Genomic DNA, 15,641 nt, shown 5'->3' with positions numbered 1-15,641 from the left:
TGAGAGAGGGTGAAGAATTTGGAACAAAAATTAGGGGTATCTCCCACCATAAACATTCCTCAGTAACCTGCAAGGGAGCTGCTTTATTTTGACATAATGGGGACACATGGGAAGGGTTCACTAGAACACCCGAGAGACCACGCCTCCAGGCCTCAGAAGCATGGGCACAGGGCAGCAAGCATTTTAGCCACCCAGCCTGCATTCGAAAAGCGAAAACCAGTAGCCTCCCATTTCTCTCTTATAGCAACTGGAGGCAGAAACCCTTTAAACTAAAAATGTCACTGATCTGGCCATTAGATATCAACGCTGGACTAGGGTAAGGGCACTGAGAGCCTTGGGAAACAGCACAGTGGCCTGTGAGTCACCTCTGTGTGCAGGACCAGGTCTATCTGAGAGTCTCAGCATGCTAAAGAACAGAGCTGTTTGGGTCCTGAGACTAACACCAGTACTTACAAACTTATAGACAGTCTTCATGGCTGGGTTTGCTTTCGTCTTCACGGTATTCAGAATTGCTCCACTTCCTTTCTATAATAAAAACGTCAATTAGCAATTTGGACTGAAGATGTAGTAGGCCAACACCAACAAAGACCTCGTCTCTTTAATCAAGTTAAGCAACACTTCAAGAGTGTGTAATTTAATTAGAGAAATAGGCCTGGATGGTAACTGGTCCCAGGCAATTAGTGATGGCCATGGCAGAATCACTGTGGGTGCAGGGGGCAGGCTGGCTGGAGACGGGGATGGTGATAATGAGCTGAGGGGACTCTAGGCTCAGTACTTTGCTTGGCACCTGTCCACTGGTCAGAAGGAAAGCTCATATAGGCTCTCTGAGGCAAAGGTTTCCCCACAATCACCTTTGACTTCTTGAGATAGTCTAGTCACTGTGGACAGCATTAAGATACATTTCACAACAATGGACTCTATGGCTAATACCGAGTGGGGGCAGAAAACTGGGGGCCTGATAAGCCAGGATTATCTGACTACTCTGGAAATAGGCTACCCTCAGCCACATACCTTCCTCTGCTCACCCTGTGTTATTTTCTAATCACTCTGGTAGGCTGCCTTCCTTAACATCTATATCTTGAGAAAGAAAAGGAATGAATAGCCATAAATGTTAATCATGGCTTTAGTATAAATCCAACATGCTGATTTCTTGGTTCAGTTTCTTCAGGAGAGAAAGCAGGGGAAGAGGAGGAGGAGGGGAGGGGAGGGAAGGCTTTCCCAGCACACGTGGGAGGCGGTGAATGGGTATGAGGCATATGGGTCCAGGCACTATGAGGGCTCATCGAGGGGATGCCCCACACCAGGCTCTGAGAGTATTAAGCACAGGACAGCCGGTCTGTGCCTTCAAAGACTTCAGTGCAGGGGGCACACCAGGGTAACTACAACCTAAGGCAATGAGAGATGTACTAGCTGGGTGCATAGGAGCGTGGAGGTGGCTCATTGTTTGCAAGGTTGCAGATAGCTTTAGAAGGTGAAACATTTGGCCTGGTCCACAAAGGATGAGCAGGAGTTCATGTGGGGGACAGGAAGGATAAGAACATCCTGAGGATAGGAAATAGTACAACAAAAGTGCAGATGCTGAAAGCCATGGTGCATCTGTGAGTACCGAGCAGTCAGTGGGTCACGGGAGGGATGGCAAGAGAGGCCAAGGCCAGATGGGGTCAGCTCACAAAGGGCCAGGATCGGGAGCCTATACTCTAGGATTTTAAATCAAGCGCATCATATAATCAGATCTGTGGTGCTTTCGAAAGTTAATTTCAACTAATTCAAGCAGAGAGACTGAATCCAGTAGATATATGAAAGGATAAGATATAGTAATGGAGTTACTGGGATTAACATTTAGTAAAACTTTTGGTGACTGTCCATATTAGATATTTTGAGCTTTAATTAAAAACACTATAACTTAACCTAGAAAGCATTCTAGTTGCAGGAAAATATGAAATTTTCACCTACTCATTTATTCCATACTGTTTTCCAGAATTACTCAGTATTCAATTTCAATGGTCCTTTGGAATAGTAAACTCTCTTTATCAATCAATCAACAAGTCCTTATTGCTTGTCCATGATTTGCCAAGTGCCCTGTTTGGCCATACCAGGAGAACAAAAGAAGTCTTTCATCGAGGAATTGCTTTCTCTTGGCCAACTGCAGCCACTTCCAAGGGACGCCGCCTTGGCAGCAGCACACTTGGCCTACAGCAGGGGGAGAACACTTATCACATTATGTTGGAGTTGCCTGTTTACGTGCCTGCCTCCTGAACAAGCTGGGGGGCTTCCCCGGAGCAGGCCCTGTGTCTGCACCCCACTGTATCCTGGCTCCGGTACGGCGCCAGGCACACAGGCTTTCAGTGCCCACTCACTGATAAAGCTGCGTGAGAAAGAAAGGTAAGAATCTGAATTCTTTTGTGGCTTCTGAAGCCCTGAGCACCTGGCTTCTAACACCACAAGGAGCTGTTTCCAACAACAGTGAGGGGAGGAAAACGTCTCCCAGTGATGAGTTCTCCGTCTTCCCAGGAGCCTTGGCTGTGAAAAACACTGCAGAGCAGCAAGAGGGACATATTTTTGGTTTTCCCATGAAAATTTCCCAATTGCACTGGCCCTAGAAACAGACACGCAAAAATGTTCTGAGAATGATGACACCCATCTGACACGCCTTGGCCACTGTCCTGGGATGAGGAAGCTTCTCCTGGCGCTCCTCACCCTCACTGAGAGATGGCTTTGGACAGTCTCGCCCTGCCAGTCTCCACCTGGCTTTACAAACAAAAGCTGTCTTCAGCTGACAGAAAGGAGTGCCCCAGGCTGAATGGCAGCCCTGTGGGTGGCCAGGAAGCACAGGGCTGCCAGGAAGCTCAGGAGGGGCCCAGGTGGTGCCCAGGTGGCTCGGAGGGGGTGCACACTTACCCGGACTGTGGAGAGCCACTGGTGGTACAGTTTATCACTGCCTGGGGGGAGAGGAGGCAGAGAAGCTGTCATTCAAAGCAGTTATGTGTGCTCAGGACTTCCCCAGTTGCTTTCAGCATGCAGGCCTTCAAAATCTGGAGGACATGGAGGCTCCCACACCCCCAGCCCTGAAGGAGGCAGCAGCCAGTTGCCGCCACAGGTTTTCTTTCCCAAACAGGGATCTGATAACATGGTGCCTGGAGTATAAACCATGGTCTTTCTCATTGCATACTGGAGAGGGGCAGACCCCTGAGTTCCGTGCCTTGTCCCAGCACCGCCCACCCTGTGCTACTGTCCTATAGGACCTTCTGTTCCAGCCTTGAGAAACTGCCCAGGGCTCCCTGTCTATGTACTCTCATGGTCCTCTATTCCTCGTAAACACTCTTCTCCTTGCCTGGTCACTATTCCCTACTCTGTTCCCTGCTCTTCCCGCTCAGTTCACACAACCACCAGCTCAGATGTCATTTCCACTGTAAGCTTCCTTCAGCTGAACAGCCCTCTACAACAGGGAACACATTCAGAAGTCTGTTTTCTCTAGAGTCCTGTGAGCCACCCCAGGGCAGGAAACACAGTGTATGCACACAGCTGGACACACTTTCAGCACTCAACGCTCTTGAGTAGTGACCAGGAAAGAAAAAGGAGGCATTATTGGGGAACTTGTTCATTGTGTCTGGTGGGATAAGGAGGTCTTATCAGTAAACAGCTTTTCTATACATTCTGAATGACTTGACTTAGTTTAGCAATATGCAAAGCCCATCTTCTTGGATCAAATATTCAGCTGTTAGAACTACTCAGACCTGCCTCATATGTGAAGCTCTCCTGTTACACAGTGAGAACTCAGAGCTTCATTCTAATTGCACAAAAACCTGGTTCCACTCCTTTTCCTGCACTGGTTTGATGTGCCTTTGTCTTTAGTTATGCAACTCTTTCACCTACCAGTCCAAAAGCTCCCTGAGGGCAGAACTGGGTCCTCCATTTCTTATCCTACAGGGCTCTGCACACGGCAGGTGCTCAAGAAGTACTCCCGACAATCCACTGTGCCCAGGGACTGCACACTGCTTTCACTGAGTATGCCCTCCCTGCAGCACGGACCAGATGGGCCTGCAAAAGGGGTTTTGCAGGCAACAGTTTGCCCAACTCTATGAGTGTATGGGTGGTCAGCTGGGTCATTAGCACAGTCCACCCCAGACACATGTCCAGCCATAACAGGAGGCCAGCAGTATGATTATTATTATCTTGCTCTTAGTTTTTACTTTGTTCTCAAAGACTGAGGCTTGGGGTCTTGGAGAGAATGCTAAAAAGGGATTCAGGAGGCAGCGTCAGCCACTAATACCTCTCAGGGCCTCAGATGCCCCCTCTGAGACATGAGAGGATGATCCCTCCAGTTCTGAAGGCACATAGAGACCAGGCACTCTGCACTGCTTTTCAGGTTTTAAAGACACATTTGCTGAGCAGTGAGCCTGTGCCAGGGTCTGTCCCGGGGGAATGACTGCGCAAACCTCTCCTCGTGGACTCTGATTTAATTGTAACAGGAATCCTATGGGGAAGGCACTGTGCTCTCAGCGCAAAGATAGAAACATTTCAGCTGAAAGAGCGAGCTGAAATGACTGAGTTCTCACCGCTGGCAAGGAGGAGGAGGCAGTCCTGACCTGAACCTAGGTCTCCTGATCTGATACCTCGTGCGCTTTCCACTGCACCAAGCTGGCTGCTATGTTTTTAACTAGACTCCCCCCTCCCTACCCTGGGGAAGCAATTGACCCCAGCACAGAGGATTTCAGATGGGCCAACATGCATCTCCTTAGAAAATGAAAAGGAATTCCTCAAACATTGCAGGGGCAGGGTTGAAATCACTTTCTCTGTAACCCCGGTGAAGGAAACAAGCAGTCACTGCCACTCCTTGCCAAACACACCCTGATCCCACACAACAGCCCCCAGCACAGAAAGGAAAATGAAACACTTCTTACCAGCATACTCGCCCATGTTGATCTCCTCTTCAAAAACATCACTGAAACCTTCACCAGAATTGAGAAGGTCTAATCTACCATCAATAAACTGTGGAGAGAAAGAACAAAAACATAACAGTGGGCCCTGGCTGGTGTAGCTCAGTGGATTGAGCGCAGGCCTGCAAACCAAAGCATCGTCGGTTTGATCCCCGGTCAGGGCACATGCCTAGGTTGCAGGCCATATCCCCAGAATGGGATGTGCTAGAGGCAACCACATATTGATGTTTCACCCCCTCTCTTTCTCTCTCTCTTCCCCATCTCTCTAAAATAAATAAATAAAATCTTAAAAAAATAACAGTGTGCACAAATAAACAAGACAGAACCATTCAGCTGGCACCTCCATGTGTGACCAAAGAACCACATTTGCCAAGACAGGAAAGGGCCCTTGGGACTGTGAGTTTCTGAAACTGGGCTGCATGGTTATAACAGCTTGTAAAACCTCACGGAATATCTGCAAGGGTTTGTCTGGGTGCCGAGCACCCTCCTCACCAAGTCTCCTGCCTGCAGCCTCCAGGCGCAGTGAGGCCAGCAGCAGAAAGCCCCACCAAGGATCCCAACTCTGGCCACACTAGGGAGGCTAGGCACCTGTTTGAAGAGCTGCAGCTGTGTGGCATTCTGCAGAAACTGCCTCATGGCTCCAGAGCGATAGTGGGACACGAAGGCTTCCTCACAGAAGGTGATTGGCTCCCCCTGGGAAAGGGAGAAGGGGAGAAGATGGTTAGAGGAATGGAGTATAAGGGGTTAGTTCTTAAACTCGACTAGGCAGTGCTTCTACATCAGCTAATTAGATTAATTACATCCTCCTCTACCTGGTGAAGTGGCTATTGATGGCATTTTAGTCTCTGGATAAGGAAGGTGTGTCAGAGAGTAAGTCATTCCTCAGAGTCAGAGCTGGTCCAAGGCAGAGTGGGAACCAAAGGCTGGACGCCACCCCCGCCCCATTCCATCTCCCGACAGCAAGTCAGCGGATGGGCCCTCCAATGGGAGAACAGATATCTGCTCTTCAGATAGCACCTGAAGCAGAAGGGGCCCTGCTACACGACAGGGCCCGCTGCTCTGGTGGGTGCTGCGGGTGGTAGCTGGGCTCTCTCTGCTTGGTCTTCCCTTCCCTACTCCCTGCACTTAAGCAGGCCCTAAGGCACCAACTGTGGAACAGGATTTGAAAAACATTTACCTAGTGATCTTAACCAATAGCAAATGAGAATTTTAGGAGAATTATTTATACAAAAAGCAGAAATGATCAAAAATAAAATTTACCATCCAATCAATCTTCTGCTTCTGCTCAAAAGGAAGTTCGCGTTTACCAAACTGCATTTTATGAGTCAAAAAAATGACACCCTAAGCTTCAAAAACAAACCATCTTGTAGTCAACACCTCCATCCTTCTTTGAAGGCATCGGAGTACTCATCTACAGACAAGTCTTTAATTTTAACGGTGTATTCTTAATTCTGAAAGATCAGACTTTTATATCTTGAACTGAATTAAAGGTAGCCCTCGCTTTGCAGACTTGGTGGCAAATAGAGACGTTTGAAGCTCCACTTTCATCCTGTTTTAATGAGTTACATAAGTGTTAAATTTACTGTCTAGATGCTATAAATTACAAGAGTTCCTCCTGCTTAAATTTAGCCAATATTAGCCCAGCAACTGGGCAGACTTATTGCACAAGGGCAGCAAGATGACCCGAAAAAGTGAGGGTGAGGGGGAATAATTATTTTATATTGTTATACCCCCGATTTTATAAAGGATACAAGGCAGCTTATGTGAGCACACAGAACAAAGAAAAAAGCAGAGCTGGAATAGGTGTAAATATAGACAACATAATTATTTGGGGAAAAGAGTACCTAGACACTGTTACAAAATTAGCTTCCTGGTTGTTGAAGGAAGAAGGGAAAAATGCAGATTTTACATGGTCAATGAGGGGAAAAAAGTATACCAATTCCTTAAGGAAAATACAGAGTTCCCATGCCACTTTAAATTGTCTAAGAGGGAAAAAAAAGCACCAGTTTCTGAGAGAAAAGACAGAGTTTTCAAGCCATTTATTACCTGGCATAACTTTACACCTTCCTTGCTAGAGATCAGCTAGTGATAACCAACAGAAGCCCAGCAGAATGCCATTCCCATGGCTTGAAGTTTGGCTTCTCACCCTTGGGACCAGAGCAGGACAATTAGGTCTCCAGGTGATCTCCATGAGCACAGCGAAACTCCACACTGAATGACTCCTAACAAGTACCAGCAGCTCAGACATCTTTTGTGAGTTCCAAACCCGTGTCACCACCCCACCTGGATGGCCTACGAGCACTTCAAACTCAAAATGGCCTAATATCCCCATTTGAGTGCACCCCACAATTTTTAATTTTTCTTTTAATTGATGAGCGAGACAGAGAGACACTGATTTGTTTTTCCACCTGTTTCTGCATTCACTGGTTGATGCTTGTATGTGCCCTGACCAGTGATCAAACCCACAACCTTGGTGTAGCGGGACGATGCTCTCACCAACTGAGCTACCCAGCCAGGGCACCTTCTTTCTTATCATTATCCACTGCTACCCGCAGTAGACCTGTGAGACTCCCTAGTCCTTCCCATTTTGCCAGTGAAGTGTCTCGGCTCTGTCCCTGCTCTCCATGCCCTGACTCTGGCACAGGCCTGCCTGCGGTGTGGGGCTTTAACTCTATGCCCCTTTTCTGTTTCATTCTTCCCAGTACCTCCAACTCTTCAGGCAAAAGTGATTTCCAAAATGCCAATTGCAGCATGTCACCGTTCTACTCAAGAATTTTGTTGAAAAGATTATATTTGATTACTTGATTACTATTTGCTTCTCCCACTAGATTATATGCTTCATGTGGGCAGGAATAGTACCTGCTTTGCTCAGCCTTGTATACCCAGAGACCTGTGTGTCACATACATGGGGTCCAGGGTGGGAGAGGAAAGAAAAAGCCTTAGCTGTTTGGCTGGGCAAACAAACCTTTCCTAAGTGGACCCCTGCTTTCTTGTTCAGGGTCCTGTGTCCTTTCCACTGTTCTCCCATGTACCTTATGATCCAAATGCACTTCTGAATCACATGTCATGTTTCTACCCCTTTCTTGCTTTTGCCAGCTCTATTCCTTCTACCTGAACGTCCTTCTTGTAGGCACAGACCTTTTCTCTAGCCATTCACACCTGCTTGATGCTCCAAAGGTGCCTTATGCAGCCCTGGGTACTGGGTAATGTGCACCAGTGTCCCCTGCGATCAGGAGCTTGGAAGGGCACAGATCTGCTGGGGTCATCTCTACAGTCCCCGGGATCAGAGCCCAGTCACCAGGGATGTGGGAAAGATGTGGGTTAGAGAACTGAAGAATGAACTTGACTCTGATTCCCATCACAGGAGCCCTATGGTCCTGGTGGCACCGAGACACCACGTGTCTGGCAGGAAAGGAGTTCAAGCACAGTGCCAGGTGAGTGACACCTGCGTCCGGGGAATTTAGAGCTGCTCCGAGGAAATACTCATTCAGTTGTTACCCTTCACTCCTGGAGCTTTGACCAAGCACTGCTGTGAAAGAGAAGTCTGTTGAATGAGGAACCAATGAATTCAAGAGAGTTTGCAACCAGATTTGGAGGTGAGGGTAACCTGAGGCAGGGTTTAGCTGCAGGAGAGCAGAAATAATCTCATCTTTAGGGAGACATGGACATTTTGGGCCTGTTGTTTTCTTACTGGGTCAGATCTCTGTGTCATAAAAACAGACAATGAGACATGGGCACAATGGAAGGCTCAGGGAAAATGTGGTAACGGAGACTTCCTCTGCAAGGAGCTTGAAGAACGGCGTCAGCAGGGTCAGTCGACATGGAGACAAATACTAGCACTCAGTGCAGTGAGGCTGGGATGGATGGGCAGCAATACATCCATAGGAGTCAGAAGAGGAAAAGGCTGATCCTTCTAGAGCAGCCAGTCAGGGACTGTGCCAAGTGGGCACAGGACAGCGGTGCCCGGAAGGGTAAGTAGGAGTCAGGTGAGCAAATCCCATCCATTCCGGGCATTGTTCTGTCCCAATCCTGCAGAAAGGCAGTGACATTGTCTCCTGGGGTCCTGGATAAGGTCTGCTCGGTGACAGGCAAAGAGGCCTCATTTCCCTGGAGCTACTCACCTTCTAAAAAAAACGACAGCAAGTAACTTTCACCTAAACTTTACAGAATAACTGAGGCACAGTAACCTGCTAAGGTCATATAACCCCTGGTGGCAGAACTGGGGTTTTGTGCCCTAGTGGCCTCCAAAGCCTGGCTGCCACCATCATTCACGCAGCCCACAGTGTACTCGGATTTCTCTGACCATGGTTCTGTTTGCCCTCAAATACCTGCTGGAGAGCAAGAGAGATCTTTTGGAAAGTGGAACCCCTCAGGTTCTCCTGCGGGACACTCAGGGCACCAGCCACTCAGAGACAGACAGCCCCTGGGAGTAGGCGAGTCCGTGTGTAGGATCTTTCTATCTACCACAGGACTGACTCCAGGATGCCACACCTTGTATGCTGGTGTATCCAGCCCCTCCCTGCCACTGAAGTGGCCGCCCTACTCCACTCTCCACAGTGGAGAGGAGTAAGGCAAGGTGTCTTGTTAATTCCCTCCTTTGTAAGAAGTGCTGATTTAGTTCTCCTGTTAGGCTGATTAAACCAATTGTCTCCTTAGGTGACCCTCTAGGAGCTGGGGCCCCCGGCTGACAGTGACATTAATTCAGGGAAGCCAGGCCGTGAGCATTCACACTCAAGTTGCATTAGGACAGTTTTCTATCCCCGACCCCGAGGACAGTTAAACACAGCTGCTTAACCCTGTTGAGGACTTTGTTACAAAAAGACAAGATTTACTCTTGGACTATCTTCTTGACATATGAAATCAATGGAAAATTCCACTATGAATGAGTCCATCTTTGTTAACAGATGAAGTTAAAGTTGGTGATGCCAAAGTTTTTATTTTTATTTTTATTTGTATTTCTAGAAATAAATGGATTTTACTCATAGTATTGTACGCATTGGCATAAAAAATAAAATCTCTCATCAGATTCTTTGGCAGCAACTTTCCTTGATCTGCAGATCCATACTTAAACTATTCAATTCTTATTTTCCTTCACAAATTTAATTTTTATCAAAATTTTATGTCCACATTGAGTCTAAGAAAAAAAGTGTCCTCTCTTTATGAACCTTGCTTAAAAAAGAAAGCTAACTTTGGAAGATTCATCCATCCAAACATTTAACAAATGCCTGCTATGTGCCTGTGCTGTGCCGTGCCCTCTGCCAGGGAGTCTTGCCACCCCTGCTTTCTCAGGATGTCCAGGATACATGTGGGGGCAGCTGCCCGAGGATGCTCCACTAGCCTTCCCTGCCTTGGGCTGGGTTAGGCACCCCTGCTCTGGGTCCCGCAGCCCCTGTGTCCATCCCACTGCAGCACTGGCTGCCACTGACTGCACTGCCCAGGTGCCTGGCGGTGCCCCCACTCCCCTGAGTGATACTGATAATCCAGTGAGAGATGGTGAGTGGATGAAGGTATGGATGGTACAAGAATGGCACAGTGTTATTTTCATAGCAGCATTACTCACAACAGCCAAAAGGGGGAGGCAATCCAAGTGTCTACGCCTGAATGGATAAACAAACTACATATACAATGAAATATTCAGCATATGCTACAATATAGATGAACCTTAAGACATTAGGCTAAGTGTAATAAGCCAGCCACAAAAGGACAAATACTGTCTGACTCCACTAGAGCTAGAGGAGCCAAATTGATAGAATAGTGGCCGCCAGGGGCTGGAGGGAGGAAGAACAGGCAGCTACTGTTTAATGGGCACAGAATCTCAGTGTTGCAAGACGATGAGAGCTCTGGAGATGGGTGGTGATGAGAACTGCACTGCAATGCGAATGTACTTAATGCCACTGAGCTGTACACTTAGAAATGGTTGAAGCAGCAAATTTTATGTTATGTATATTTTACCATCGTTATTTTTTCTTTAAATCTATAAAAAGAAAAGAATGACAAAGTTTAAAATTGTGAAAGCTGAACAATGGGCACATGACAATTCATTTATTTTGTAAGAATCTGACATTTTTTTCCCTGGCCAGGTAGCTCAGTTTGTTGGTGCGTCATCCTGATACACCAAGGTTGCGGGTTCAATCTCTGGTCAGGGAACATAGAAGAAGCAACCAGTGAATTCATAGATAAGTGGAACAACAGCTTAATGTTTCTCTTGCTCTCAAATCAATAAATAAAAAATTTTTTTAAACTGAAATTTTTCTATAATAAAAAGTCAAAGAGAAAAGCTCCTGTCACCCAGGAACCCTGCCTAGTTCAGGGGACAAGCAACCACAGCAGTGAGACACCTGGCAGGGCGGAGGGCTGGCTCTGTTATATTTGGTAAAGGCATCTTTAAGAAACTTAAAACATTTTAAAAGAAAGTTTGATGCATTTAAGGTACACAACATGGTGGAGAGAGAACAAGTCTTGGTATCAGAAAGACCAGCATTGGCCCTGGCCTCTGACCACATGTGACCACACTAGCTCTGTGACCTTCGGGTGACTTGCCTCTCCTCATCTGTGACTCTATGCTGGCCCACTTCACAGAACTGCCTAAAAGATTAAAACAGATTACAACAAATAGATCTTCCACATATATTTTCCACAAATAGCCATTTTCTTGAGGGCAGAGATTGGGTTTTACCAGAGCTGGCAACATAATTTGGGGGACCATTGCAAAATGAATATGCAGGAAAAAAGGGCTCTGAAGTATAAATTGTCATACTCAAACACTAAAAGCTTTTTTCCTTTCATATCTCTTTCAAGACCTATCATGGTGTTTTAAAAATTTACTATTTAATGTCACTCTATGTAAAGAAAAATAAAATTTTAAATTATTAGCATGAATCTTACTGTTCAAGTTTATATTGTGCAATGCCAGTTTTAAATGCTAACATATGTGGAATCATATTTTGTAACGCATGTATGCATTTGTATTCTGTTCTTACCAGACAGTGGAAATGCTGCATAACACTAACTACTGTTAGTTCAGTTCTTGACTTACACATTCTACCTTTGCCTCGCTGAGGAGAAAGGACAAGGAACCGTGGTTGCTCCACCTTTCCCTTCCCTTCTATGTCATCGTTTGCACAGTAAATGATTAGCTAGTACAAGGAAGTAACCTGAATAGGAACTACAACAGGTTTCCGTGGTCATTCATGTCTCCTAGAACACCACTGCCTTCTTTCAGCGTGGAAGCAAGTTTGGTTCTAATGCAAAATGAGCCTTGTGGGGCTGTCGGTGCCCTACCTCCTCAGACATCAGCACGTCTGCCTTGGAAGCATGCTGGTCTTGCTGATCTCCCTCTCACTGTGGGTCCACTGGAACTCTGTGCCACGGGGCATCGAGAAGCTATATGGGGATGACGTTGGTCCACAGAGCACGCGCATTTGCATGCATCTCCTCTGAGCATGCACCAGCTCCACTGTCCCATCAGACCTCACTCACCAAATACAGGTTCAAAGGTAAACTTGTAAGAATTTCAAAATGTAACAGGCGAGTATTAAATGGAGCCTGGGGACCTGTGACTGCACAGGTCTCTCACTTCTTTTCTCCCTGTCCCTTCATGGGTTGAAAACTAGGGAGCAGCTCTGGCATGCAGCTGTTTGCCATCTGACTTGGCAGCAAACAGCGGCTTCAGGTAAGTTTCTGGGTTGATGGAAGTGGGGTTTCTAAACTCTTGAGCATGACCCTCAAGGCGCTTTGTCACCTTCTAGAGTATTGATGCCCCTTAACCTCTTCATGCACTCTCACCCCTCCAGCTTCTTTCTTCATGCTTCCTCTTTGCAAAAACTTTACCTGATGCCTTCAATGTCCCTGTACACAGTTCCTCCTCAATGTCCCTGTACACAGTTCCTCCTCAATGTCCCTACCTCAGTACTTCTGCCCAGCCAACAGGCAGCTCCCGGAGGGCAGGCTCCGACCCACTCTCAGTGGCTGGAGAGCAGTGTGTGTCACTTGAGTCACTTCAGGAAAAGAGAGAAGGGGCAGTGGGTCACACAGAGATAGGTTGCAGTACCACTGCCTCTGTGTGCAAGAGACTGCACCTCTCACATCCTATAACGTGGGGGACTACCGCGTCAGAGGACTGCTGGGAGTTAAACAGAAATTAACTAGATGGAGTGGTTGGTAGTGCTCGACCTTGGCCATACACTGAAATCTCCAGGGGGCACTTTTAAAGTCCCCAATGCAAGGTAGTTTCTAAAACACCCCAGGTGACTCTAATGTAGTCAAGTGTGAGAACCACTGGTGTAGGAAGAGGTGACTAGCGTGGCGCCTACACCAATCAATATTCATTTTTTAAAAATTTAAGGAAACAGAATAAAGCAGCCAGGGAATCTGGCCCCATTTATCACCAGGAGTCCCAACCCGGTTGCATTGTGTTCAAATATCTCCAAATTCCTAATGAAACACTCAAGTCTTTGGCTAAAGGGCAGCACAGCCAAGAACCTTACTCGTAAGTGTGAAGGGTGAATCTATAGCCTCCCCAAGCAGACAATACCGCCCCACTGGCCACATGGAAACCTCCCCAAGCCTCCTGCTTGGGCCTCAGCACCACTCCCAGAACTGAGCTCGAAGGGCCTGCTCCTCACAGGGTCAGCTGTGATGGCTGCCAAGGAGCTAGGGTGAATTCAAGCCAACACAGAAAAGGCTTAGTGTGGTGCCTGGCCTAGAGAATGCCGAACCCTTACTGGAAGGCAGAGTAGGGGCAGCAGGGACCTACTGTCAGCTGAGTACTTGCTTTGGCTCAGCCTGTACCTCATGCTCACTGAATCCTCACCAAAACTTGATGTTCATACACGTCTCCTGTTTTGTAGGTGAGGAAAGGAGCCCCACACAAGTGAAGTGCTTTGTCTAAGGTCCCAGAGCTGGTGGGTCTGAACAATCCCCAAGTCCAAGCTTGCTCCCCCGGCCCCGGAGGTATATTATATACTCAAGGGCAGCAGGGTAGACTTGGGAAGGTGGTCACTGCATGGCCACAGTCAGATAAGTCCTGGCTGGGCTGACCCATGCCATGTTTTGGGATGACAAGACCAAGAAGGCCTTCAGAACCATCTGTGAGCTAGCCCAGGCACGCCAGGGACAGGCTCCCAGCCTGGGCCCCGTCACTGTAATAAGCCCTAAACAAAGAATCAATGTGTTATTGTGAAGCTGGCTCGCTGTTCGGATGACATAAGTCAGGGGAAACGTGGGTGCCTGACAAAAGCTACTCTGACAATCTGCAGGGGCAGGGACAGCCGGCTGACAGTATTTGCCCATTCTGGCCAGCTGCTCCGGTATTGACAGAAGACCCCACGCACACTTGCTAGATTACAGTAAAGACATTCAAATCACAGGCGCGTCGGCCCACGCCTGGGCTCCTCTGTGCCAGCAGCCCCTTCCTTTTGCATTAACCGAGACACACAGGGGGAAGTCAGGAAATTCTGATTAGTGCAGGAATGGCAGACGAGCGGGAAGGCCTGTGGAAGCCGAGGAGACAATGAAGTGGGTCTTCATGCATACTAGCTTAAGATTTTCTTTCCATAAGAAATGCAGATGGGAGTCAGCTCTACAGAGAACGCAGGTGCAGTGATTAAAAACAGCTACTGCTTACTGAGGACTGACTCCGAGCTAGGTGGTTTTACATGCATTATCTCACTCGATCTTCACGGCAACCCTGAGGCCAGTGTTGTTAGTATCTCCATTTTACAGATGGGGAAACTGAGGCTCAGAAAGGTGAAGTCCACCTGCTTAAGGTTGCAGAGCTGGACACTGACAGCCAGTTTGCAGCAGAATCTGGCCCTGAGGTTCACGCAACACAATGATTTTTTTTTCTTTAAGAGAAATGATAAATAGGTAGTATGTGATGTATCGGCTGCCACCAGGGCTGCTCTAGCAATCCAAAGCGATGAATCCTAAGGCTGTGATGAAGGGAGTGGACTTTGGAGAAACCAGTGTGAGTTGGGCCCCACTGCCCACTTAAAGAAGCCATCTCACCTATTGGAACCTCATTTTCTCACTGATGTACTGGAAAAGTAAGCCCTACCCCATTCAGTTGCCACCAAGGGGCAGCGGTGGGTCACAGGGGAGCCGACGCAGGAGAGCTGGGGGCCACCCCATGCTGCAGCACAGCAACAGCTTGCTCCCCAGGACGGAAACCACACACACTTGCCGAGATCTCAATACCGAACACCTCCCGGGCAGCCACCTCGGCTGCTCCTGTTGGCCTCGCTGTCACTGACAGCCAGACTGTGGGTTTTGACACAATGACTGTTGTATTCTAAAGTCCCAAGAAAGGACGTGCCAAACTGCTTAGGGACGAGGACTGGAGCTTCCTGGGAGTGAGGAGAAGACAGTCCGAGAGAGCATATTAAAGAGATGGTGGGGTTTGAGGGCCTGGTGGACGCCTGGGAAAATGTAAATCAGCCTGAAGAGCATGCAGCAGGAGAGTCGACAACAATAACTGCAGCGATGGAGTGTGGGACTCAAGGCCAGAGGACATGGAGATAAAACCAGAAATACAGGTTAGTCTGGAAATAGGAAAAGTCACAACCCTCTGAGTTAAGTGAGGAGAAGATGGACAGACCTCACTAAAGACATATTGCCCACCAGTCCTTGGAGACACAGCTAGTGGGGGTCCTGTGTCCACACACTGGATGATCCTGCTCACGTACTTGTCTACCTTTGTATGAC

The 15,641-nt window shown here is 47.7% G+C and overlaps 1 protein-coding gene across 12 annotated transcripts in view; it reads right to left on the bottom strand.

The window, feature by feature from the left end:
* Window positions 1-15,641, bottom strand: part of DENND1A (DENN domain containing 1A) — a 497,055-nt gene that overhangs the window by 62,060 nt on the left and 419,354 nt on the right. For all 12 annotated transcript variants that reach the window (XM_037164241.2, XM_037164477.2, XM_037164323.2 and 9 more), the window contains 4 exons: window positions 5,526-5,630; window positions 4,902-4,989; window positions 2,899-2,939; window positions 454-525 (listed from right to left, as the gene is read on the bottom strand). In XM_037164241.2, coding sequence (XP_037020136.2) covers window positions 454-525; window positions 2,899-2,939; window positions 4,902-4,989; window positions 5,526-5,630 — 306 coding nt within the window. The remainder of the gene's footprint in view (window positions 1-453; window positions 526-2,898; window positions 2,940-4,901; window positions 4,990-5,525; window positions 5,631-15,641) is intronic.

Source organism: Artibeus jamaicensis, unplaced genomic scaffold (genome assembly GCF_021234435.1).
Source record: "Artibeus jamaicensis isolate MK-2021 breed Jamaican fruit bat unplaced genomic scaffold, CSHL_Jam_final contig_471, whole genome shotgun sequence".
NCBI classification, from domain to species: Eukaryota; Metazoa; Chordata; class Mammalia; order Chiroptera; family Phyllostomidae; genus Artibeus; species Artibeus jamaicensis.
Note: the sequence above shows the minus strand (reverse complement) of the source record. Positions and strands in the feature narration are given on the sequence as shown.